Source organism: Cyclopterus lumpus, chromosome 25 (genome assembly GCF_009769545.1).
Source record: "Cyclopterus lumpus isolate fCycLum1 chromosome 25, fCycLum1.pri, whole genome shotgun sequence".
NCBI lineage: Eukaryota > Metazoa > Chordata > Actinopteri > Perciformes > Cyclopteridae > Cyclopterus > Cyclopterus lumpus.
The window spans coordinates 2,089,917-2,117,416 of NC_046990.1; the positions used below are offsets into that span (position 1 = coordinate 2,089,917).

The following is a 27,500-nucleotide window of genomic DNA, read 5'->3' on the forward strand; positions in this document are numbered from 1 at the left end:
GATAAATCCTCTTCTCGTAAATAAATAAATAGGTATCTAAATAAATAACCTCGCACTGCGGTAGTCGATGGGTTTTGGGTATGAAACATTACTCTGTGAGAGCGGAGGGGAACCTCCTCGCTGTGGAAAATGTATCAAAATCTAATCCGCTAAACCCAGTTACGGTGTAACCTACATTACCAAGTGGATATGTATATATATAGATATATATATAGATATATATAGATATATATAAACGTCGTTTAGAAGTACAAAACAATCTGCCTTGGCTGTATCTGTAAGGAAAACATACAAAATCTGCTTTAGAAAGTTTTACAAAGTATATAGTTGGTTTAAGGGAAAAAAACAAAGCAAATATTTTCTGATAATATTCTATAGCGCTTATCGTTTGTGGAACGTACAGAAGGTAAATATTTGATTTGACGGTAATTAGAACGTCACCTTTGATGTGTATAAACCTTCCTTGTGTAGAAAAGGATGCTGGGTTCGCGACGGTATTAAGCTAACAGCTAGCGTCCCGCGGTGTTGCACATGGCTCGCTACATTCAACGTTTTTGTTGTTGTTTTTTCCCTTCATTTTATTTCACGCACTAAGCTTTATGATAAAAAGTTTTTGCGAGTAGATTTCGTACAAAATCAATGCAAAGACGCCAAAATCTCGAAAATTTGCTTCATTCGCGCAAGTTGAAATATTTCTATTCTGGTGGTAAATTTGCGTCACGCTGTTTCACTAAAACCTATCAGCGTTGAGATGCTGCCACCGATCCAACCACTAGCAGAGATGTTTCAGTAGTTTGTGAACATGTTTCTAGCTCCGCCATGCAATACTGAGCAACATGTGCAGTGTATTCTAAACGGGGTTTCCCTATCGCCTAAGCGGTGGTTCTATGACTTCAATGACTGTAAACATTAGATAGACCGTGGTTAGTTTGCTAAACAGTGTGCAGACTCCATTTAAATGGGCTACATCAGTCAGCTGTGAGCCGGGTGGAACATTAAGACGGCTCATCGTTTTCCCATCACACTTAATTAACAGTTTGTCGACTACAGATAAAACACAGCGCGTTTTACATCGCATTAAATTAAAGTGCAGCTTTTGTACAGCTGAAAGCTCGAATACTAGATTGTTTACGTGAGAGTTCTCCTTAAGGCATTGAATGGGTGCCATCGCTGAAGCGTCAGTGTGGTCCTGCGTCCGAACTAAAAGTGTTGCGCAATATGCTGGAGGCTGAACGTAAACGACTGGAATTTCTTATTTTTTAATGGCGTTCATTTGAACTCAGTGGCTTCAGAGGCTTCGCTCTTGAGAGTAAACTAACACTGTTAAGTCCACGCTTCCGTGTTTGTGTGACCCCGAGCTGCCGTCACTACAGGTGAGGGATCAGTCTGTTGGGGTACGAGTCCCTCTGGATGGAGCAAAAAGCATTTTGATTGCACTCCACACACACACACACACACACACACACACACACACATGCACACACAGCTTTATACAAGAACATGTAACATGACGGACCAGCTGACACACAAATGGAATTTACAGTGAATTCTAATCATTCCTCTATTTTACATAACATGTTTGTGACCCGTTGTGTAAAAGTTGCTCCGTATCCGACGACACATCATGCAAAAAAGAAAAAGGTTTTGATACACAAACGTCTAAGTCAGAGCAATGCTGTGGCTGCCATTAAAACCAGAGATGCAGCTGAGAGGACCGCGGGACGCCAGGGAGATATGGCTCTTCATTAACTTAACATTTCACCAGCTTATTGTTTTGTTTTTGTTTGGTCAGCTAAGACTTAAGTCTTATCGTATGTTGCCCAAAAAAAACATGTCGTCTGCACTTTCTAAACGTATGGGAACGTGTGGCGTTCAAGCCTGTTTTCCTTTTCTTTTTCTCCAGCTGCTGAAAACACGACCCTCTATGTGTAAATACAAACGAGTACATGGGTTTTGAGTACGTACAGCGTGTGTGGAGAACGGCCTTCAGCTCCACGGCGTGTCAGACGAGCACCGCCGCTTTACGATAACCCGCCGTGGTAAACAAGCTTAATGTTGTTGTAAACATTCCACTCCTTTTTTGTACTTTTTGTTTAGTTTTTTTGTCTACACAGCATTTTCTCCTCAGCGGAGAAGAGACGCAAAGCAGCGCGGGAAAAGACGGTCGATACGGAGGAGAGAGGTTTTTTTGCTTTCTGTTTCTCCTTTGTTCGGTTCTGACGCGTGACCTTCGGTGACCTCCTTTTCAAAATCTCAACTTCATAATCTTTGTCTCCCCTCTCTGCGAACCTTACGGCACCCCTCACTCACACTTCCTCTCGCCCTGACGTCATGGTGCGGGTGTTTTGTCATGATCTGATTACACATGCGCACATATAGTGAGTGTGTGTGTGTGTGCGTGTGTGTGTGTGTGTGTGAGAAAGAGAACATCAGTATCCCCGCGTCAAAGGCCAGGCCAGGGGAGGGGGGGCCCTATCAAACAGATGAACCTTACACTTGTTTCATGTGGACCTGTGTACCGCTGAGTGTTGAAGTGTGTGTATGTGTGTGTGTTGCTGTTGTTCCGTAAACATTTTCTCCCGTTTTCTTTAAAAGCCGCTGATGTGGCAGTAGGCCTCCAGGCTGGAGAAGAGGATGTAGAGGAACCACAGGCCCAGGAACAGCAGGCTGGTGACCAGGCGGGCCCTCCTCGGGCCGCCGAGCTCGCCGCCGATGGAGGGCCGGCGTCGGTACATCAGCACGCCCATGCAGACGAAAGCGAATACGGTGAAGAGCGTGACAGAGAAGGCCAGCGAGCCCGGGTCCACCCTGAACTCCTCCCCCTTGATCCGCCAGTAGATGGCGGCCACCGACCACGCCACGCCGATGCCCAGGAACACGTTGACGGCGTTGCTGCCGGTGACGTTGCCGATGGACGCGTCGGCGTGCTGGTCCTGCATGGCGGACACTTTGCTGGCGAAGGTGTCTGAAAACGAGAGAGAGAGAGTTGGTGGCAGCTTGGATCCCTTTTCACTTCCTGTCGGCTGTTGTCATTCACACACTGCAACAAGGATTATATAAAAGGAGGAGGGGCCGTTACGTCATGGTGGGTTATTGCTCACAGTGGTTACATTATTACAATATGACAGATTGTAGAATACTAGCAGCTCGGCACCAATGCACGCGGATACATTCTGGCCGCCTTTTGCTCTCACCTTCTCGGCAATGGAAAGCTTTTGAGGAACCGGTTAAACAACACACGGGGTTCCACCCCCGAGTCAGCTGACGGGGCGGGTGGAGGCGTCGAGGAGACCACTCTCGCGCTCCCACTCACACTGTGGTTTCAGGGCCTTGCTCATGTAAATGTCGATTAAAAGATTTGCATGAATTGGGTGTGACTGGAAAGACTCTTGAGGATCCAATGAGCACCATTGTATTAATATGGGATGATGTTAGTCTCCATAGTAGCTATTCAAAGAGTCCCTGTCCCCCCTAAAGATAAAGAGGGGGTTGAATTGCTGAAATTGGATTTATAGATTGCTTTAATTAATGGTTCTTTGGGCACGTTAACCCCTCCCCCGACAGATTCTCACTCGGGGGGACAAGAGCCCACCCGCTCACCTGGAATGGAGGTTCCCAGTGCCACAAACACCACGGCGGTCACGGTGTCCCGGAGGCCGACGGTGCAGCCGAAGTGCGACGCCAAGTCGCCGATGAAGGCGGTGAGGAGGCCGATGACGCTGATGGAGACCAGGAAGCAGGCCCAGCCGTTCCAGTACTCCGTGGGCGGGACGCAGGCGAACAGGACCTTCCAGAAGACGGTGACGAAATGCATGACGTAGTCGTAGCAGGACGGAAGGCGCTCCTCGCGGCCCTCCTCCTCCTCGTCTCCGTCACCTGCAGGGTGGGGGGGGGGGGGGGGGGGAATCAGGGCTTTAATGCTTTTAAAACATGCACAGGAACTTGATAAAGCTGGTGCCAGATGTTGGTTTCTTCTTCATTAAACAACAGACAGGGTTTCGTGCAGGTTAAATATCCAGACCTTAAAGCCCACACAGTTGGCGTCAGAATGGACTGTCTGCAGTGCACTCCTATTTCCACTAGATGGCGACCTTGAATTACACAGCCAACGCACGGGTCTGAACATGAGGTTAGACATAATCAATATTTCCCCTTTTGCCACTAAGTCCCTCACATCTGCTGTTAATGAGCATTATTGACTCAAAGGACAGGTACGGTCCCCATGACAACAGGCTCAGTTATAACCTGCATCTGTAACAACACTGTGCTTCACAGTCTCTTTGACTGGCGTTCAATTTCAGCACGTTATTATGATAAAAATGAACACAAAGATTTTGTGTCGTTAAAGTGAGCCAGTCTCCTTGTGACAGCTGTTTGTTCACTCCAGCAATAATCACACACACACACACACGCACACACGCACGCACACATGCACACGCGCACGTGCGCACACGCGCACACACGCACACACACACACACACACACACACAAACACACACACGCACACACACGCACACATACACACACACACACACAGAGGGAGGGAGCTCACCTGCGCTGACAGTGACCGCCTCCACAAACTGCTCCCTCCAGGAGTGTGTGCCGATCACCAGGGCCAGGTTGGTCTTCTTAATGAGCTTGTCCACGGTGCTCTGCCAATCAAAACACACACACACACACACACACACACACACACACATACACATACACACACTTCATTAGCAAACCGATTTACGGCCGAGGACAGGGGGACAGGGACTAATTTTGACTTTGCTTTGATGTGGCTCTGGAGGGAGTGCTCTAGTCTCGAGGAGCTTTGGAGAACACACATAAGAGGTAAAAAATAGTCAGTTTAACAGGTGGAGGGAGGGGTCCAGTGAAAGATTATTCAGTTGCATTGTGGGAAATATAGGAAAAGTTGGCACAACCAGGCCTCTGCAGCTGTGATTTTTAACTTCTAGGGAAAATACGCTAAGTCACTTGTCACATGTGGAATGACACCACTCTCATAAGTTAGCTAGCATTGCTTAGCATAAAGAAACAGCCTGGATCTGTTCATGGTTAATAACATACAATATATATTGTTTGATCCAATCCATATGTCCTGTTCACTCAAGTTAACCCAAAGTACGAGCAAAGTGTTGCTACTGATCTTTCCAGCCGTGCCAACGTTTCATTTGCAGAGGATTTGATTCCCAATCAGCTGAGACATTGTATTCAAAAGAATGTATTCATAAGTCAAAACAGCAGTAGAAAACACAAGAACAGATAGAAGAGCAGTGCTTTTTAAAGAGAAACCCACTTCAGGAAGATGAACAAAATACAAACGTGAGCGGACAAGCCAACCTACCTACCAAGCAGAGGAGCTCAGTCCACTCACATTGATCTCCGCTGCACTAAGTCGAAATGCCAATCATACAGAATTGCATTATTTTCCCTTGCTGGTTCTCACTCCCCGCAAATCACAAGCGCTGAGGTCATTTGTAATATATTTCTAAATCAAGTAGAGGATGAGAATATTGAATTTAGGAGCGGCGATAAGACGGCGGGCTCTCACTCTTTTGTTGACGGGGTTTGTTTGCTCTCTCCCGCTGTAATTAGTTCCCAAACAAGCCGCACTTTAATTGGCTCAAAGTTAGGCGGGGCTGTTTGATGTGTTAGCTGAATTCATTTGTACGTCGTTTGGGGAAAGCGGGGGAAAAAGCACAAGAGGGCTTATTAGGTCCTGAGAAAACACACACACACAAACACACACACACACACACACACTTTACTGTATGTTCTTTCATGAATTATTTTGAAATGCCAGTGACAAGTGCGCTGATGACCAACATTGGGTACTTGTTGACGTGCATTTATTCCGTGCATTCAGAGGCGTAGAAACAACACCGTACTGCATGCAGCATGCGTTACCGCACACGAGGGAATGTTCCTTAGTTAAGAATCTGTCTTTTTATTTTGTCTTGAGAGCATTTAAAACAGATGGTCCAGCCATACAGCCTCCTTCTGTGTGCTGCGGCCTTTGGGGAACTGAGACTAATCGCCATACGCCAGTAAGCCACGCTCATTGTACTGCCTGAAACACTGAGCCCAACGCCATGTTTCAAATATTTGTCTTGCTTGCAGTCCGCTTCCCGCGGTTTGGCACGGACGCCTGCTCCGTGGGAGACGGAGCAGGCGTCCGTGCACCGAGGTCGGGATTCGGCACGCTTCGAGCGCTCCGCTGCATCGAGGGCAACTCTTTCAATAATTCAAAGCCGTATTAGCCGAGCTCGCTGGGAGGGTTAAGGCCGCAGGGGTTCACGGCTGAGAGAGAACGTGTGCTGGTGGACAATCTCACGCGATTCAGTCCTCCGTGCCCCAAACGCGACCTGCTACGACCTAATATTCCTGCTCGGGCTGCTGTCTCTGGCTTGGAAGGGCAGACCATAAATACAGTATATTAGATGGGTGGTCTTCCTCGACAGTTCTTTTCTTTTTATGTGTTTAATTACAACAAAATAAGAGAGATGGTTGTGCACAATACGTACATGTGATTTAATTTGAATACATTGTATGTATGACTACTAGACATAAATGAGTACAGTGGGGTTTATTTAGTCGGCACTGAGCTTCTAGAGGCCTGTTAGACGGCACCGTGCACACAGCTCGCTGCCTCCCTTTGTTTGTACGAGTGGGAGCTTTTTAATCTTGTTTAAAGCAACACATTCTTTTGTTTGACGGAAACACGTTACGAATCTCAGAAGTAATTGCATTTATTTTCTTGGAACACATGTTTTTACTAGTCCACAGTTATTTATTATACACCGCCGCTGCCATCAACACGTCCTCCACATGCTGAGCTTCAGGACATCAAAGACAAAACACAAAGAGTGGAAACCACGAATGAATGGATGGCTCACCTTGAACTCATAGGACTCCTCGATGACCACCTCCAGGCGGCTGTGCTCTCCCAGGATGGGCTTCCCCATCTCAGCTATCCTCCGGGCCTCCTCCTCCTCGGAGCTCATCTGGCCCTCTGCCCCCTCTGGGGGGGGGGGGACAAGGAGGTGAAACTCAAGGTGCACGTCACAGATATTTACCGAAGCTCCAACAGTAAATTGTGAGTCAGCAGGATATTTAGAACGCATGAAATATGTCCCCAAGTCGGTGAGTTATTTTATCACATATACATTGGTATAATGAATATTGGTATATTGAATATTGGTATATTGAATATTGGTACATTGGTATATTGGAATATTGGTACATTGGTTTATTGGTATATTGGTATACTGGTATATTGGTATATTGGTATATTGGTATATTGGTATATTGATATATTGATATATTGTATATTGATACATTGGTATATTGGTATATTGTATATTGAAACATTGGTATATTGTTACATTGGTATATTGTATATTGATACATTGGTATATTGGTATATTGGTGCATTGGTACATTGGTATATTGGTATATTGGTATATTGGTACATTGGTACATTGGTATATTGGTATATTGGTATATTGGTACATTGATATATTGGTATATTGATACATTGGTATATTGTACATTGGTATATTGGAATATTGGTATATTGGTACATTGGTACATTGGTATATTGGTATATTGGTATACTGGTGCTTCAGAAACACTTCTTCTAGCCAGACTCTGTGTGCGAGTCGGGACATCAAGACACCAGGAGGTAGACGGTGGGAGAGTATCGCCCTCCCCTCTTTATTCAAAGACGGCCATGTCTAATTATGAGAAGACTGGAGGAGTAAAGCAGCACATGTCCCTGCAGTATTCATTGGCATTATTTCAAGCTGCCTCATACACACACACACACACACACACACACACACACATACACACCTACACACACACATACACACACACACACACACACACACACACACACACACACACACAGCTAAATCTAATTATTTTGCACCAAAAGTCTTAATTAAATGAAAAAAGAATCATTTACTTTTAATAAAACCTTCTAGTTATGTTATATTAGCTATGTTTTAATTGATTTAAAATATGCTATATCATTATTGTTATCCGGGTATGAAGGATTCTGCCCACATGGCCCAGCTCTTTTTCAGATCCATAAACACATCCCAGACGTAACATTTACTTCCATTCTTTCTTCTGTTCTCTTCCAATTTCTATGAAATAAAACCCACATCAGAACTCAGGCGTTAAGAGTTACACCTCCACACACAAAACAGCCCTGAACAGCTCACATTAAAGGAGTTATGAGCCACTCCATTTTGGGTCTGTTGCCACGCAGCGATCCGTCTGCATCAGCGAGCGGGCCGAGCCCTGAAGGCTCGTCTGGAAGGACTCGTCTCCGAGAACCGATCCGAATGTAAAAGTGTAAACTAACACATAGCTGAGAGACGTTTGGGTTCAAACGCTGTCCTTTAGGAGTCGTTGGCATTCAGGGGAACATCGAGTACGACTTTCAAACGAAGGGCCCTTCTCATCATTTACCTTTTTAGAAATCCGCTGTGACGTAATTTAATAAGGTTCAGTGTTATTGCTCCGAACAGGACTGCTGTGCCGAGCTGTATGTAGATGGACTGTATGTGGAGTGAGTGAACGGGGGCGTCCCCGGATGATCACAGGACCAGAAACTGATGAACCCACATCAAGCTATAAGCCTGTATAAACATGTCTCCCCCCCCCCACCCGAAACAAAATGTTGTGCAAGTTTAAGAGGCCGAACTGCTTTGCCTGTTTTAATATTTAATTATTGTTCTGGCAAATCAACGGGGGGCAAAGCGCAGTCTGGCTGAATACATGTTCTTTCTGAATGTGCTGATGCTCTGATGTGGGTCAAACCGCTGCTCCCAAAATACATCAGACGCAACGGGTTTGTGATGATGTCAATTATCCGATCTCTAGCTGGAGTGGATTCATCGGCCATTACTTTTCATAATAAAAGGAATTATTAAGAATAAATATCATAAATAACGTTTTTATTCAGTTAGAAACTAAATAAAGAGACACCTGAACACATCATCTGAGACTGTGGGAAATATCAACGGACATGTTTTACTGTTCTATAAGAACACACGTCGAACGATAATGAAATAATCCACGAATAATAAGATGGTCTCACCTTGGTTGAGCAGCAGCGCTGTGGAGAGGGGGAAATAAAGAGCCGGGTGAGTAATATCACACTTTCAGCCTGACAGCGACATCTAACAGCGCATCAATCTCCACCCACATACACTGTGGGTTTGGAGAGTCTTTACCATTAAGACAGAAGCCGCCCCTCTCATCCCCCGTCTGGCACTTTTTGTAATTAATAATGCAGCTTCTTAATGCGTCTGACTTCTAGGCAAATCTTTTTTAGTAGTTCCTCAATGATAAAACGTGTACCACGTGAGATCGGTGCGTCGCATGTATATTTTAGGATTGCCCAACGCTCCGGGATGTCTGAAGGAATTCTCCAAAGGGAGATTAACTTGAGTTTAGATCCAACTCTCTTCACACTGGGAACCTTTGGTGAATCCAAACTAACCCTTCACACACACCACAAAAGGGGTGTATTATCAATATTATTATGACTTTTTTCAATGTAGTCTTGTGGCTTGAAAGAGAGTCTGATGCCACGTTAAAGTTGTGGAAATGATGTAGGTACACTCAAACTGATATTGATTTATAACAGATTGTTTTAGTTATAAAGCCGTATACGCTGCTTTGCTCCTGCGATGGTTCTCCTGTCTGTTTCTTAGTAATAAGCTTTTTGTGCAAATACTTCCTGTTTACTCTTTTTTGTTTCACAATAAGGAAAAAAAACAAACATCATATCAAGTAAAAAACAACAACATATGCATACATATACTGTATTTACACACCTGAGATTCCTCTCTTCAGCCAGCGTGGCTCCTCCAGCACGATGAAGAAGTTTTCATGTTTCTCGTATTCACCGTCATCAATTATCCTCACCTGGAATGTCTGACTGCGCAGAGACAAGAGGATATATAGTAGTGTGTATGCAGGAGAGCATCCACCCACACACACACAAACACACACACACATGCACACACACACAGCAGAAGGAAGCCGGATGCAGAGTGAGAGAGAGGCGGTATCAATAATTCAGTCCCAGGTGGGAGCGGGGGAGGAAAGTGAAGAAGACTGATGAAGGGTTTGAGTGGACAGATTGAGAGATGGATCATAAAACTAGATTTCGGTTGGATCCTGAACTTGATCTAGATTTGTGCTCCTTTTCACAAAGTTGGTGCTGCAGGAATGAGTCCTGAAACCCGCGTTTATTACCTGCATAAAATCCCAAATCCAATGAAAAAAGTCCCATTCGCTTTTTGTTGAGGGAACCAATGCGGTGCTTCTGGGGTTATCCCACATAAACACGTCATCTCTGCAGCACCCAATGGGGGGGCACAACACAGAAACATGTCGCCGCTCTCTAACGTGGTTACGCTTGACGTGACACGACTCCATCACTGCTCTGTGACCGGCAGCAGGAGACAAAGGAGGTTGAGCAGAGATTCCACAACATGTGAATGCATGAAATGTAACAAACGTCCATCAGCAATTCTTGTTGGACTCACGTGGTCTGGTCGTTGGTGAACTCCAGCTCTCCCCGGGCGTCCTCGAAGTCCTCGCCAGACTTGGCGGTGCCCGACTCGCTGTGGTACGGCAGGATGACGGTGCCGCGGGCGCCGGAGTTGCGCACCACCGTCACCTCCATGGTGCCCACGCTCTCGCTCACCCGCACCATGCGCTCACTGAACGTGAAGATGCCGGCGTGGTCGTCGTCCAAGATGGTCACCGTGGCGACCAGAGGCTCCATCAGGCGACCTTTGGGGGCGGCGCCCGCCTCGTCGCTCTCGAACATCCCCTCCGCGTCGCCCACGCGCAGGTTCAGCAGGCGCACGAAGAAGTGCTCGTCCTCTTCGAATATGTCGTCGTCGATTATACCGACCTGGAGAACGCCGAGAGACAGCGGGTCATCATCTTTCGGCTCAAAGGATCACACGTTGAAAACTGAGTTTTTGTTATTATTAATTTCAACCAGATCCATACACAGGCAATAAAACAGGAGGCATCGCTGAGGGTCCAGTACCTTCTATACCAGGACCCTTCTGAGTGTGTAAAACATAAACCGTATATAAGAAGTGAACGTAGTCGTTGTGACGTCACCCACTGGTTTGTAGACTCTTTGTAGTTTTTTAAGTCTCGCCATCTTGTTTTTTGCAACCAGTGAACGAACGTCAGTGACCATATTTGGACAGCAGAGAAGTGATGCTAGGGTCGAGACGCCATATATGGCTCTGGTAGCCCCGCCCTAAAGCATACACCGTTTTATGGTCTATTTCAGCGGTCCCCAACCCCTGGGCCGTGGCCCGGTACTGGGTCGGTTGGTACCGGGTCGCACAGAACAAGTGAATGAAAAAAAAGGAAAAGTTTTTATCAAAGTCGGAAAAAATATATATTTTGAAAAAGGACCGGCTACATCCGTCTGTGCATCTGAGCCTCTCACGAGGTCACGAAATACGTGCAAACCCACAAGCCAGAGCAAATGAGTCAAAAAAAAGTTACAGACTGGACATAACAAACTAAACTAAGTTACAGACTGGACATAACAAACTAAACTAAGTTACAGACTGGACGTAACAAACTAAACTAAGTTACAGACTGGACATAACAAACTAAACTTAGTTACAGAGCAGACTGGACATAACAAACTAAACTAAGTTACAGACTGGACGTAACAAACTAAACTAAGTTACAGACTGGACGTAACAAACTAAACTAAGTTACAGACTGGACATAACAAACTAAACTTAGTTATAGACTGGACATAACAAACTAAACTAAGTTACAGAGCAGACTGGACGTAACAAACTAAACTAAGTTACGGAGCAGACTGGACATAACAAACTAAACTAAGTTACAGACTGGACATAACAAACTAAACTTAGTTACAGACTGGACATAACAAACTAAACTTAGTTACAGACTGGACATAACAAACTAAACTTAGTTACAGACTGGACATAACAAACTAAACTAAGTTATAGACTGGACATAACAAACTAAACTTAGTTACAGACTGGACATAACAAACTAAACTAAGTTATAGACTGGACATAACAAACTAAAACTAAGTTACAGACTGGACATAACAAACTAAACTAAGTTACAGACTGGACATAACAAACTAAACTTAGTTACAGACTGAACATAACAAACTAAACTAAGTTACAGACTGGACATAACAAACTAAACTAAGTTACAGACTGGACATAACAAACTAAACTAAGTTACAGACTGGACATAACAAACTAAACTAAGTTATAGACTGGACATAACAAACTAAACTTAGTTATAGACTGGACATAACAAACTAAACTAAGTTACAGAGCAGACTGGACGTAACAAACTAAACTAAGTTACAGACTGGACGTAACAAACTAAACTAAGTTACAGACTGGACATAACAAACTAAACTAAGTTACAGACTGGACATAACAAACTAAACTAAGTTACAGACTGGACATAACAAACTAAACTTAGTTATAGACTGGACATAACAAACTAAACTAAGTTACAGAGCAGACTGGACGTAACAAACTAAACTAAGTTACGGAGCAGACTGGACATAACAAACTAAACTAAGTTACAGACTGGACATAACAAACTAAACTTAGTTACAGACTGGACATAACAAACTAAACTTAGTTACAGACTGGACATAACAAACTAAACTTAGTTACAGACTGGACATAACAAACTAAACTAAGTTATAGACTGGACATAACAAACTAAACTTAGTTACAGACTGGACATAACAAACTAAACTAAGTTATAGACTGGACATAACAAACTAAAACTAAGTTACAGACTGGACATAACAAACTAAACTAAGTTACAGACTGGACATAACAAACTAAACTTAGTTACAGACTGAACATAACAAACTAAACTAAGTTACAGACTGGACATAACAAACTAAACTAAGTTACAGACTGGACATAACAAACTAAACTAAGTTACAGACTGGACATAACAAACTAAACTTAGTTACAGACTGGACATAACAAACTAAACTAAGTTACAGACTGGACATAACAAACTAAACTAAGTTATAGACTGGACATAACAAACTAAACTAAGTTACAGACTGGACATAACAAACTAAACTTAGTTACAGACTGGACATAACAAACTAAACTAAGTTATAGACTGGACATAACAAACTAAACTAAGTTACAGACTGGACATAACAAACTAAACTAAGTTACAGACTGGACATAACAAACTAAACTAAGTTACAGACCGGACATAACAAACTAAACTAAGTTACAGACTGGACATAACAAACTAAACTAAGTTACAGACTGGACATAACAAACTAAACTAAGTTACAGACTGGACATAACAAACTAAACTAAGTTACAGACTGGACATAACAAACTAAACTAAGTTACAGACTGGACTTAACAAACTAAACTAAGTTACAGACTGGACATAACAAACTAAACTAAGTTACAGACTGGACATAACAAACTAAACTAAGTTACAGACTGGACATAACAAACTAAACTAAGTTACAGACTGGACTTAACAAACTAAACTAAGTTATGGAGCAGACTGGACATAACAAACTAAACTTAGTTACAGACTGGACATAACAAACTAAACTAAGTTACAGACTGGACATAACAAACTAAACTAAGTTACAGACTGGACATAACAAACTAAACTAAGTTACAGACTGGACATAACAAACTAAACTAAGTTACAGACTGGACATAACAAACACACTTCGGTGTCGTTGTCTCCCGTCACCCCGAGATGCACCGGTTCGTTGCAGATAAACAAGCTCAGGGCTACCACAAATTCGTCGTCATGGTGAGTTGTATTTTCATGCACTTTATGCCGGTCGTATCATTTTATTACGTCATATTTGATTACGTCATATTTTATTACGTCATATTTTATTACGTCATATTTATTACATCATATTTATCGCCCCCACTGTGAAGGCCGGTCCGTGAAAATATTGTCTGACACAAAACCGGTCCGTGGCTCAAAAAAGGTTCCGCTGCTCTATTTTACTCTAAATGGACCAGAAACTCACAAGCTCATGTTCACAATGTGTACTGAGGTAATAAATCAAGAGAGAAGTAAAGTCATTTTTTCATAGACTTCTATACAAGCAGGCATCTTTTTGCAACCTTAGATGTCGCCCCCTACTGGTCAGTAGAGAGTAGAACCGGACTTGCAATCTTGCAAAACAGAAGCTGTGTATAAAATATTTATGTTTGTTTAAACACAACTTTTAGTCAAGACACGGAGCTCTGGAGCCAATATTGAATGTTTTCCATATAAGACGCTAGCAGAATAAAAAGACTTGTGCGATTAATACGTGAACTGCAGTGTAACTTTAAGTGAACTGGGCCGGGCTGAGAGCATCTCCCTCAGCAGACCGGTCCCTTCGGCTTAATCAGGAGCGGATCGAGTCGCACGGTGGAACAGAGTGAGGTGTTGGAGTTTAATTGGTTTCCCTGCTGCTCACTTCTGGCGCCGTGATGGATGAAATCCACCGGATGACACTGACCTTTCTTTAAGTGTACTCACTAAGCGTCTCTCCATCCAATCACCGATGGTGGGTGAGCTCATTTATACTGTGTGCTTCTTTTACCAGACTCTTCTGATCTTACATCACACTCTGAATGTGAGGAGCAATGTGCCCGTCTGATGGCGTCTTTATCTCTACATGCTCATCATTCACACAGCGTTAGTGCCCTTCATAAAAAAAGAAGAAGTTATATTCTCGGTTCAGTTCGGATGCAGAATAAAAGAGACAGACTTTGAAGCAGCTCACTTGTGCGGAATCATTTAAAGTAACATATCTTTCTTTCAGTTTTTGATCGTATGTATTAATAAATATATAGAGATACAAAATTACCCAGCGACAACATGTTAAAATATTTAAAAAGACAATAAAGATCATTAACAGATGCAAAAGTCAGGCTGGAAAAGTATGATTTCTTCAATATTGTGAAGATGTTTCCAATTTCAACTTCAGGAATATCTTGTAACACAAAACACCTCAGAGATCAATTATCTGGTGATGTGGTTTCTGTAGATGGCATTTCCCTGGCATCCAACACCACTGTAAAGAGTCACATTTTACTCATTTGGATACATTCATCTCTATTTCTATTGATTCATTTGTTATTTAAAGTGGCAATATCTGAGATTTTCATTTAAAAGAATGTCTGTTAAGTCACTATCGCTGAAGGAGGTACCACAATGGGGAAGGATTGACATATGTATATATGTGCAGTATTATGAACTGGGTCTCTATTGATTAGACACAACAAATTGAGCAATACACACAATAAAAATGTCTATGTTAATATGGAATTATGGAATTATGGCTCAGACTCCAGAAGTCTGAACTTAATTCCTTTGTTTTCACTCATTCATTCTAAATCAACCAAATCTCCACTTGAACAGCCGGCTTGTTCCCCAAGACACAACATGAGAAAAGTATGAAAAGTCCGCAACTATAAAAGCAGATCATATTTACAGAGGAATTAGCAGCCGGCGTCGTGAACGCTGGTCTGAAGGAGCACATCAGAGAGCTGTGGCCAACGTATGTTGTGTGAATGCTAGCATTAATAAGCGCTCAAAACTGGGATGTCTCTGAAATTACTTGTCATTATTTCAGTAAATACTTTTTTACTATAGGTAGAGGATGACGATATTTACGATATCGACAGCAGCCCGTCCCCGATTTCAAAGTGTGCTGCGTTTGTGTTTAATTACGCGGTTTAAAAGGATAGATATGAATATGAATGAAGAATATTTATGGATGATAAGTAGTTTGACTAATGAGCCAGTGTGTAAATAATTTGATCAACATTGGGTTTACATATCAAACGAGAAAGAGTAAATAGTACTCCTCTTTTAAATAATCTATCTTTAGTTTTCCACAATATCCGCTCGCAAAATAGGGCTTCAAACATTAAAGCTGCAGTTGGTAACTCTTCTAAAAGAATAACTTTTTGTCATCCATCCATCCATTTTCATCCACTTAGTCCAGCAGGTCGACCCAGGCTTCCCTCTCACCCGCAACATTGTGCAGCTCATTCTGGGGACCCGAGGCGTTCCCAGGCCAGGAGATATAATCCCTCCAGCGCGTCCTGGGTCGTCCTCGGGTCTCCTCCCAGATGGAGGCATCCCAATTAGATGCCTTTTTGTCATATTTGCTCAAACTGTCGATGTATTCTGTCAGCGGTGCACGAGGGAGATAATCTGTGAAAGCAGCCAATCACAGCCGAGGAGCCTCTACCGCAGCTGTCAATCACTTCTCGGGGAAACCGTCAAACTAGGCAGCTCTGAACAAACAGGAATCTAGTTTCTGCCTTTTTCTGCCCTCAAATGTTTTCAGAAACCTATTTTACGTGAACTGTCTTTGAGGGAGTTTTGTGGTGGTGTCACTGTGTCTACGTCTCCCTCCTCGTCTTCCTCCTCGTCTTCCTCCTCGTCTTCCCCCTCGTCTCCCTTGTCTCCCTCCTCGTCTCCCTTGTCTCCCTCCTCGTCTCCCTTGTCTCCCTCCTCGTCTCCCTCGTCTTCCTCCTCGTCTCCCTCCTTGTCTCCCTTGTCTCCCTCGTCGTCTCCCTCCTCGTCTCCCTCGTCTTCCTCCTTGTCTCCCTCCTCGTCTCCCTTGTCTCCCTTGTCTCCCTCCTTGTCTCCCTTGTCTCCCTCCTCGTCTCCCTCGTCTTCCCCCTCGTCTCCCTCCTCGTCTCCCTCGTCTTCCTCCTCGTCTCCCTCCTTGTCTCCCTTGTCTCCCTCGTCGTCTCCCTCGTCGTCTCCCTCGTCTTCCTCCTTGTCTCCCTCCTCGTCTCCCTCGTCTCCCTTGTCTCCCTCCTTGTCTCCCTTGTCTCCCTCCTCGTCTCCCTCGTCTTCCTCCTTGTCTCCCTCCTCGTCTCCCTTGTCTCCCCCCTCGTCTCCCTTGTCTCCCTCGTCTTCCCCCTCGTCTACCTTGTCTCCCTCCTCGTCTCCCTCGTCTTCCTCCTCGTCTCCCTCCTTGTCTCCCTCGTCTCCCTTGTCTCCCTCCTCGTCTCCCTTGTCTTCCTCCTCGTCTCCCTCCTTGTCTCCCTTGTCTCCCTCCTCGTCTCCCTCGTCTTCCTCCTTGTCTCCCTCCTCGTCTCCCTTGTCTCCCTCGTCTTCCCCCTCGTCTCCCTTGTCTCCCTCCTCGTCTCCCTCGTCTTCCTCCTCGTCTCCCTCCTTGTCTCCCTTGTCTCCCTCCTCGTCTCCCTCGTCTTCCTCCTTGTCTCCCTCCTCGTCTTCCTCGTCTCCCTCCTTGTCTCCCTCCTCGTCTTTCTCCTCGTCTTCCCACTCGTCTCCCTCGTCTTCCTCCTCGTCTCCCTCGTCTTCCTCCTCGTCTCCCTCCTTGTCTCCCTTGTCTCCCTCGTCGTCTCCCTCCTCGTCTCCCTCGTCTTCCTCCTTGTCTCCCTTGTCTCCCTCCTTGTCTCCCTTGTCTCCCTCCTCGTCTCCCTTGTCTCCCTCCTCGTCTCCCTCGTCTTCCTCCTCGTCTCCCTCCTTGTCTCCCTTGTCTCCCTCGTCGTCTCCCTCCTCGTCTCCCTCGTCTTCCTCCTTGTCTCCCTCCTCGTCTCCCTTGTCTCCCTTGTCTCCCTCCTTGTCTCCCTTGTCTCCCTCCTCGTCTCCCTCGTCTTCCCCCTCGTCTCCCTCCTCGTCTCCCTCGTCTTCCTCCTCGTCTCCCTCCTTGTCTCCCTTGTCTCCCTCGTCGTCTCCCTCGTCGTCTCCCTCGTCTTCCTCCTTGTCTCCCTCCTCGTCTCCCTTGTCTCCCTTGTCTCCCTCCTTGTCTCCCTTGTCTCCCTCCTCGTCTCCCTCGTCTTCCTCCTTGTCTCCCTCCTCGTCTCCCTTGTCTCCCCCCTCGTCTCCCTTGTCTCCCTCGTCTTCCCCCTCGTCTACCTTGTCTCCCTCCTCGTCTCCCTCGTCTTCCTCCTCGTCTCCCTCCTTGTCTCCCTCGTCTCCCTTGTCTCCCTCCTCGTCTCCCTTGTCTTCCTCCTCGTCTCCCTCCTTGTCTCCCTTGTCTCCCTCCTCGTCTCCCTCGTCTTCCTCCTTGTCTCCCTCCTCGTCTCCCTTGTCTCCCTCGTCTTCCCCCTCGTCTCCCTTGTCTCCCTCCTCGTCTCCCTCGTCTTCCTCCTCGTCTCCCTCCTTGTCTCCCTTGTCTCCCTCCTCGTCTCCCTCGTCTTCCTCCTTGTCTCCCTCCTCGTCTTCCTCGTCTCCCTCCTTGTCTCCCTCCTCGTCTTTCTCCTCGTCTTCCCACTCGTCTCCCTCGTCTTCCTCCTCGTCTCCCTCGTCTCCCTGTCTTGTCTCCCTCCTCGTCTTCCTCGTCTCCCTTGTCTCCCTCCTCGTCTTCCTCGTCTCCCTTGTCTCCCTCCTCGTCTCCCTCCTCGTCTCCCTCATCGTCTCCCTCCTCGTGGTCTCCCTCGTGGTCTCCCTCCTCGTCTCCCTCGTGGTCTCCCTCATCGTCTCCCTCCTCGTGGTCTCCCTCATGGTCTCCCTTGTCTCCCTCCTCGTGGTCTCCCTCCTCGTCTCCCTCGTCTTCCTCCTTGTCTCCCTCCTTGTCTCCCTTGTCTCCCTCCTCGTCTTCCTCGTCTCCCTTGTCTCCCTCCTCGTCTCCCTCCTCGTCTCCCTCATCGTCTCCCTCCTCGTGGTCTCCCTCGTGGTCTCCCTCCCCGTCTCCCTCGTGGTCTCCCTCATCGTCTCCCTCCTCGTGGTCTCCCTCCTCGTCTCCCTCCTTGTCTCCCTTGTCTCCCTCCTCGTCTCCCTCGTCTTCCTCCTTGTCTCCCTCCTCGTCTTCCTCTTCGTCTTCCCCCTCGTCTCCCTCGTCTTCCCCCTCGTCTCCCTCGTCTTCCTCCTCGTCTCCCTCGTCTCCCTCCTTGTCTCCCTTGTCTCCCTCCTCGTCTTCCTCGTCTCCCTCCTTGTCTCCCTCCTCGTCTCCCTTGTCTCCCTCCTTGTCTCCCTCCTCGTCTCCCTTGTCTCCCTCCTCGTCTTCCTCTTCGTCTTCCCCCTCGTCTCCCTCGTCTTCCTCCTCGTCTCCCTCCTCGTGGTCTCCCTCGTGGTCTCCCTTGTCTCCCTCCTCGTGGTCTCCCTCCTCGTCTCCCTCGTCTCTTCCCCTCACCTTAATCTCCCTGCGGGTCTCTCCGGGCTTGAACACCAGCGTTCCTTCGCGGTACTCGTAGTCCGAGCCGGCGTTGGCTGAGCCGTCCTCCGTCCTGTAGTCCACGTAGAAGGTGTTCTCTCCCAGACCCCCTGAACAGAAACATTTCATTTAGCCATCTGTGTATAAAAACGGAATAATAAGTGTGTTCTTTGTACAGCTCAGTTACTTTATGTGAGGAGATGGTAAAACATAGTAATATCATGAATCTCTCCTCTGCTCCACAATGAAAGTTATTGTTGCAACATTACTGCTTGACGTTTCCGTTGTTATGATATATATAGATCAACTCTGTAGTGCAGATTAGACCTGAACATTGCTTAATTTAAAATAAATAAATAAATACAAATAAGGCAGTACTGTGAAAGGTGGAAAGTACATTTACTGGAGTAGAATATATTTATTTACTCGTTATGATTTTCTGTTTGTATTTCAAAACTTCTCCGAAAAGCATCTTATACCATACCATATACATGTATAATACCTCGTTATAGATTAAACCACCCGGCAATAAATAATTAGAGTGCCCATTTTAAATGCAGGACTTTGACTTAAAGGGGAAGTGTGGAATGTCTAAAACAAACCATCCCGCTGCTGTTCGGATTCCAAATACAACTGGAGGGATGAAAGACATTGGAGGATCCCCACCGTGGCAGACCACGGCCAGCGTCAGCGTGCCGCAGTTCTCCATGCACTGGCTGTGGGCGCTCTCGAAGGAGATGCGGCTGCTCTCTCCCAGGTCTTCTTCTTCCGGCGCCTCCTCGTCGGTCGCCGCCGTGCGCCGCGCGTTGTCGGCCGCGTGCCTCTTCAGGACGTTACCGGCTCCGATCATCATGCGGGTCGCCTTGATGGAGACAGACGGGAAGGAAATATGTAAAATACCTGCATTGAAGAATGTTACTGAGAATAAGAATAATTTGCTAAATGTACTTAAAGTATCAAAAGTATAAAAAGTACTTTTAATATTTCATAACCGATCATGAGATTATCATTACTCATTTACGCATTTTAAAGTATTAACTTTTGATTATTTTCATTATGTATTGATCTCATTTGTAAACAGTGAAAATGGTGATGAATGTTCTTCTCAATGATTTAGACCAAACACCATTCAGTCCAAACATCAACATTATTACGGACACGTTAACATTACTAACATCATTCAAAAGGTAAAGCATCAAATCTGGAGCCATGACATTATAATTATAGAATTAATTAATTCATAATTAATGACACTTCACACAAAACACCATATTCTATAACATATTGTATGTTTGTGTGCAGAAATCAGAACTTAAGTAACTAAAGCTGTCAGACACCAAGTTTCATTCATTTTCATAAACCATTTGTAGTTCCATCATGAGCAGAGTCTAAGAATGAGTTACCTGAAATCCAAGTCCTTGAACTACTTCATGTCCTTCTACAGGTCTGTGTGTTCTCCTCGGGGCTATTTATGAATAATACATGTGTGTGTGTGTGTGTGTGTGTCACACACCTGTATGCGGTAGAAGGCCCTGCTCTTCTGTTGGTGCAGCAGAGCGTAGTAGTTGGCCAGCTCCACCAGCTGGTCCAGCTCTTTGTCCGGATATTTCTGCTTCAGCTCCTTCAGGATACGAATCACCTGGAGGACGAGAGGACACACACACACACGCACACACACACACACACACACGCACACACACACACATGCACACACACACACACGCACACACACACACACACACACACGCACACACACACACACACGCACACACACACACGCACACACACACACAAACACGCACACACACACACACACACACACACACACACACGCACACGCACACACACACACATACGCACACACACACACACGCACACACACACGCACACACACACACACGCACACACGCACACACACACACAAACACGCACACACACACACACACGCACACACACACACACACGCACACACACACACACACACACACACACACGCGCACACACACACACACACACACAGAAATCCAACTTTATAAGCTGTTCGAGAGGAGCAACGTTTACGTGAAGACTTTGAGAAATGGAAATGGTAACTGGAGCCATTCATCTCTTACTTTTACCGTCTCCTGCAGGCAAACAATCCATAATGTTGGCACTTCGATCATGTCATAATTGCAACAGTAGAAATCGTGTTTTCTACGTTAACTGCATTTACCAGCGACACAGAACCTGTGAAATGAGATTAGAGACTCATAACGGAGCCCAATGTGCAGTGATAACGCGTCTCCGGATGCGTTTTAAACACTTTATTTACTGTCTTTGTCAGCTTCTCTGTGAACAATCTGATGTTTGGAAAATGTTAATGAGCTGTTCTGCACCAACTTCTTTATGGGTTGACACAAGTGGTGGGAGCATTATGGGTATTATGATGAGGGGAGATGGCAGGTCAACAGGAGATGCCACATAGAAGTGGTGCGCATCATCTGAAACACGGGAACCCCAACAGGAGCCGACATTAAGACACCTCGGAAAAGTCATGCTGGGACTTTGTCTCATAAACTTCTGGCGGGCAATCAAAAATCGTCAGTTTATGTCAAAGTAAATAGATTTGTATGAATTTAGATTTGTGTCTCACCTCTTTGCGGCTCTCGTCCAGCTCCTTGCTGCTCTCCATGTTAACCATGGCGCTGTTGGAGTTGGGCAGGCCGACGTTATTGGACATGCCGTCCTGGGTCCCGACCCCGCAGTTCTCGGCAGGCATCACGGCGCCCCCCCGCGGCGGGAACTTGCCGTCTACGATCATCTCCATGCCGCCCTTGTTGGGCGTCAGGTCTCCCTCGGTCTCCACGACGATGCCGTGGCGCTTGTCGGCCCGGTAGCGTTTGCCCATGTACTTGTAAAAGAGGAGGCGGCGGTCGGCGATCCAGGCCAGGATGACACACACAGGGAAGTACAGCAGGGTGACCAGGGCCTCCCACACCTGAAACACACAGATTCTCCTAAATATCTCAGAGATCAGCAATAAAACATCGCTTCCTGCCTTCGGACGCACGACTCCGTAAGTGCTTGCGAAAGGCGGCACTCTCTCCGAGTCGGCCTCACCTCCACAACACCCGGCGACATGACGGACAGGATGAGGAAGAGCCAGATGTAGGCGAAGATGCTCCAGAAGGCGGTGATGAAGAACACCCGGAGGTGCTTGATCTTGCGGGTCTCTCCGGCGGGGATCGTCCACACGCAGATCCCGATGATCACGAACATGTTGAAGGCGGCGCTGCCGACGATGGTCGCCGGGCCCAGCTCGCCGGCCTTGAAGTCGTGGCCGCACACCTGGGAGGGAGACAGAGGCAGGTGACGAGCGTAGAAACCAACCAATCAACACAGAGGTACACTTCAAACACTCCTGAACAACAGCGCTCGCTTGGCCGATTGAGCAGTCGTGAAAATGATTACGCCTTCTGAAGTTTGTCACGAGATCCTGTTGATTGAACAACTCTGCAGAAGATATTACAATTACACAGATACAACTGAAAGTGAATATTTGACTTTGGATTAAACAAATAAAACACGATTAAGATGGACGGAGCAAGAAAAAGGAGCAGGAAGAGAGCGCTGGAGGCATCAATGAACCCACATGAATCTCTGTGATAGAGATACACAGCGTGTGTGTGTGTGTGTGTGTACATACCTCTATAACAGACAGCAGTATCTCCGGAGCGCTGGAGCCGAGAGCCATGAGTGTCAGATTGGACACCGTTTCGTTCCAGATTCGAACCGTCGCCACCGACGTCTCCCCGTTCGGCAGAGTGATGGTCACCTCTTTCTCCTGTTGTCCCAACACATGCAAATGCTGTTTTGACCAACTGTACATCAATTCGCTGGACAGACTCCAAAGTCCCTTCAAACACCGACTGGTGTGTCCAGTTATCTTTGGCCGGTTGCACCTTTTCCTGAAGGTTGGGTCCAAACTAGGCAGGTGTGTTCGTCAGGTCACCAGATGCATTTTGCTCAACTCTAACAAAGCTAACAGGAGAGTGAGGAGGATGAAACAGTCTGTACGCACACACGTCACCCAGGTTAAAGGAGCAGTGTGTATGATTTAGAGACTAGTGGCGAGGTCGCAAATTGCAACCAACTGAATCTCAACCCTTCTTTTCCAACCCGGTCGGAGAGACGTGGTGTCGAGAAATGACCGGCCGTTTAAAAAAGAAATCTTGTGTACACTTTCTAGTTACTCAAGACTGTCAAACCTAGCTTTAATTAAAAGATGTCTTTCATTTGAACTGAAATATTGCCTTAATGGCGTTTAAACTGTCTCGTAAGTATTCACAAACAAATATCAAGTTACGTTTAAAAAACGGCCCCAACTGTACTGAGAGTAGACCTCACAACCTGCTAACCAGACACACGTTATGACTACGATAAACAGCTCTGGGGCTTCCAAACTATGACAGAGCAAACATGGATGGAGACGGGAATCTAAATGAATCTCCACGAAGGGAACACACACACTAACCTTGAGCTACACACGCACTCAAGAGCAATTAAATATGCATGCGCCAGCTGATGAATGGGTTCATATACAATGCGTCTATTTTTAGTTGGACAACATGGTTTCTATCCAACTGCCACCGATTACGATGAAGTTTGAGAGCTGATGGAGCCAACGTGGCTGTTAATGCACCTCTGTGGACGCAAGCCAGCGCTACATGAGGGGGCGTGTTAAGAGGCGGAGGTGTGTTTGTGAAACAATGGTACCAACGGGCAGCATGCAATGAGTGATTGGTTTGAAGCAGGGAGGCGGGGCTTGTTTGCTAATAAACATATTCCTGGTATTACAGTTAAACAAATGGGGTGAATAGTTTGAGTTAATATACGTTGATGACAGATGCTTCCTGAAACTGTTTTAGTTTTCTGTGTGAAGGTACCGTACAATAGTGAATACAAATCTATGAATATCGTGACATATTTGCCTTTATATTTGGTTATACTTAGATCGAAGTTGCTCACATCCTTCCTCCATGGTAACTAGCTCCTACTTAACTCCACCGCTCATGTATTCCTCCACTCACCTGGGACGTGATGACCTCTATGGACGCCATGAAGCGGTCTGCGATGATGGACACTCCCAGGAACATGTACATGAGCGACGCAAAGTAGACCACGGCTCTGGCCACCTGGTCTCCGAGCCCGGGCCGGTTTGGCCGCCAGACGGGCAGCAGGATGCCGGGCCTGCACACCGACACTTCGTCGCACTTGTCGTTTTTGCCAGGCCGGGTGCTGTTGCTGTATGACGCGGAAGCCGGGAAGGAGGAGGGGAACATGGAGGGCGAGACCGCTCGGTACTCGGGGTCGATGCTTGGGCCGCTGCTGAGGTCGCCGCGCTGGGACTCCGTCTGGCAGGGAGGCAGCGGGAGGAGGAAGAGGAGGAGGGGGAGGAGGAGGAGGCCGGGGGCGGGGGAGGCCGAGAGAGACATGGCTGGCGTGTGTGGTTCCCACGAGAAGTGGGAGGAAAGGGTGAGGCAGAGGACGGCGGGGTCAGGCTGAGAAAGAGGGAGGTGGGAGGGGGAGGTGCTGCGTAGAGCTGAAGGTGGTGCGACTAGCTCACCTAGAGGGAGAGAAAGAGACATGAGCCTTAAAGGAGTGGACACAAAGCAGGCTACATGGAGAGAGCTGAGGCCGAGACATGTCCACCTGAAGCTGAGTCATACAGACAAGGGGAAAGTCTGGCAAAGATGTGGTCAAACCCAAAGAACCTAGAAACCTTTGAGTCCCTCTTTTAGCAGAACCACAACAGCCCTGGACACCCGAGCCAGTGTTTCCAATGTATTACCTGGGCTGGGCTGGCTGGTGTCTCCTGCGCATTGCTCCTGCGCATTGCTCCACATCAGTGCTCCACAGCATTGCTCCACAGCATTGCTCCACAGCATTGCTCCACATCAGTGCTCCACAGCATTGCTCCACAGCATTGCTCCACATCAGTGCTCCACAGCATTGCTCCACAGCATTGCTCCACAGCATTGCTCCACATCAGTGCTCCACATCAGTGCTCCACAGCATTGCTCCACAGCATTGCTCCAAAGCATTGCTCCACAGCATTGCTCCACATCAGTGCTCCACAGCATTGCTCCACAGCATTGCTCCACAGCATTGCTCCACAGCATTGCTCCACAGCATTGCTCCACAGCATTGCTCCACATCAGTGCTCCACATCAGTGCTCCACAGCATTGCTCCACAGCATTGCTCCAAAGCATTGCTCCACAGCATTGCTCCACATCAGTGCTCCACAGCATTGCTCCACAGCATTGCTCCACATCAGTGCTCCACATCAGTGCTCCACAGCATTGCTCCACAGCATTGCTCCACAGCATTGCTCCACAACATTTCAAGTGCCTGAACACCATACTTATGTGGCCACTGTTCAAATGACACCACTGCTGGAACAACAGCGTGACATTCTTCAATGATCTTGCCACAAGCTGATGCATTTAACTTCAGTCAGATGACACCTTCAGTCAGATGACACCCCCTAGAGGGTCTGAGGTCCACCCACCATAGTCTCACACAATCCTGTGGGAAACACTGAGGGGCTTCCACAAAGGAAGATGAATTCGTAATCGCTTTTTTCTCTCCTAGGGATCTCGAGAAGAAGAAGGTAGTCTGCTTGGACTCCTGACATCGCCTCAGCATTTATAAAATCCCGGCTATACTGTTCCTGCATTCAGATAAAAAAAATAAATCCACCTGTTTGCAAATCAATTAAGGTCCAACTCTCTTTTTTTCTTTTCAATGCCAAATCCATTTCAAGACGGTGCCCATGTTTACCAGAAATAAGATGCCATTTTCCACGGCTCATATGAGGGCAGAGGGACCCTGAACACTCAGTAACTCAAGTGGGTGCATTTAGACATCCAACTTCAACACTAACAAAGAGTGCTCTGGGAAGACGAAGGGCACGCTTCACGTCATGGTGGTGAGTCACCGGTACAACGATGAAGGCCGACAATAACGTGTTGTTTGTTCTTCTGCTTTCTTCATATGTCAGAAATCCTGTGCTGTGCCATGTACAGTGAGTCACATGGGAAACTACAAAAGTGAAGGAGAAGAAAAGTTAAAAGAGGTGATGAGAAGGAGGTGAAAAGCATCAAAAAGAGAAAGAGGAGGAAGAGGAGGAAGAGGGAAGGACGGAGGGAGGTCGATGAATGGGCAGATACAGAGACAGATAATTAGAGAGGGATTAGAAATAAAGTTGTTGGTAGAAGGGACGGGTTGGGCTCAGTGTAGCTCAGGCTTTCTTTCTGCAGCATGTTCTTTAATCCAGTAATCCAATTAATTTTTACAAAGGCCAGTACATTTATCTTGACCTTAGGGAATGCGGACGGTATTTTAGATGGAGGGAATATATAACACAGGGAGAGAGATGCAGAAAAAGAAGAGAGCGGGTGAGACTTGGAGCAAAAGTAAGAAGAAGAGAGAAAGAGAGACAAACGACATGGACGGGAATAAATGAGATGAGAAGGAGAGAGACAAAGGAATTGAGCGCGTCTTTTGTGGCCTCTAACAATGGTCTGCCATTGTTTTCTCTACTGGGGTCTTGGCCCGGAAGCAACATTCACGATTGATAACTGCAATCAGACGCAAGTGAAGGGCAAATTGCACAAACTTCATGGGCGTGTGATTTCGCTCTAATGTCATTAGTGCGATGTCTTTTGTGAATTGCAACTTAATTAAAGGCACAGTGTGAACGTTGTTGTGGCATCTAGTGGTTTGTGGCAGGTTGCAACCAACTGAATACCTCTCAGCAGATGTGCACTCCAGCGTGATAATAAAATGACACCGACACGTTAAAAAAGTACAGATAAAAAGCACCAGTAATGTCCAGATCTATACATACTATGATCTTTAATACCGGGTTTTGGAACGCATTCCTCCCTTCAGATAACGTAAAAAGGGGCGGTTCTCGGCTGTAAAAACATGGTAATGCAAGATGGTGGTACGCAGATATAAATGCCGTTTTCTCAGCTAGCGACAACACTACGATTCTTAGCTTCGGGTGTTTATACACTGATTAAAACATAGTTATGAGTATTATGTTCAATACCTGTCAATAAACCCCCTAAATGTTACACACTGTTCCTTTAAGAGGGCTTGCAAGTGATGCCATCAGCTGTCACTGTTAATGCTTTGAAAATGTTCCCCATCGTGTGTGTGTTTCTAAGTGTGTGTGTGTGTGTGTGTGTGTGTTAGAGTATGAAAGAACGCGTCTGCCAACTGGTGAGATTT

At 46.3% G+C, this 27,500-nt stretch overlaps 1 protein-coding gene across 11 annotated transcripts in view; it reads right to left on the reverse strand.

Moving 5' to 3' along the window:
* Nucleotides 1-24,693, reverse strand: part of slc8a2b (solute carrier family 8 member 2b) — a 25,460-nt gene extending 767 nt beyond the window's left edge. The window contains exons 1-16 of one of the 11 annotated variants that reach the window (XM_034529119.1): nt 24,289-24,606; nt 22,905-23,042; nt 22,319-22,546; nt 22,000-22,196; nt 21,852-21,915; nt 20,733-20,858; nt 19,886-20,081; nt 19,199-19,329; nt 10,578-10,951; nt 9,861-9,964; nt 9,119-9,136; nt 7,083-7,087; nt 6,903-7,010; nt 4,553-4,652; nt 3,601-3,876; nt 1-2,965 (exon numbers count right to left, since the gene is read on the reverse strand). The exon at nt 1-2,965 is cut by the window's left edge and continues 767 nt beyond it. In XM_034529119.1, the coding sequence (XP_034385010.1) occupies nt 2,589-2,965; nt 3,601-3,876; nt 4,553-4,652; nt 6,903-7,010; nt 7,083-7,087; nt 9,119-9,136; nt 9,861-9,964; nt 10,578-10,951; nt 19,199-19,329; nt 19,886-20,081; nt 20,733-20,858; nt 21,852-21,915; nt 22,000-22,196; nt 22,319-22,546; nt 22,905-23,042; nt 24,289-24,540 (2,694 nt within the window). In that variant the 5' untranslated portion in view covers nt 24,541-24,606 and the 3' untranslated portion in view covers nt 1-2,588. Of the gene's footprint in view, nt 2,966-3,600; nt 3,877-4,552; nt 4,653-6,902; nt 7,028-7,082; nt 7,088-8,464; nt 8,473-9,118; nt 9,137-9,295; nt 9,317-9,858; nt 9,965-10,577; nt 10,952-19,198; nt 19,330-19,885; nt 20,082-20,732; nt 20,859-21,851; nt 22,197-22,318; nt 22,547-22,904; nt 23,043-24,288 lie in introns of all 11 variants that reach the window. The other 10 variants (XM_034529118.1, XM_034529114.1, XM_034529121.1 and 7 more) reach the window with 10 other exon arrangements.
* Nucleotides 24,694-27,500: the final 2,807 nt, after the last annotated feature.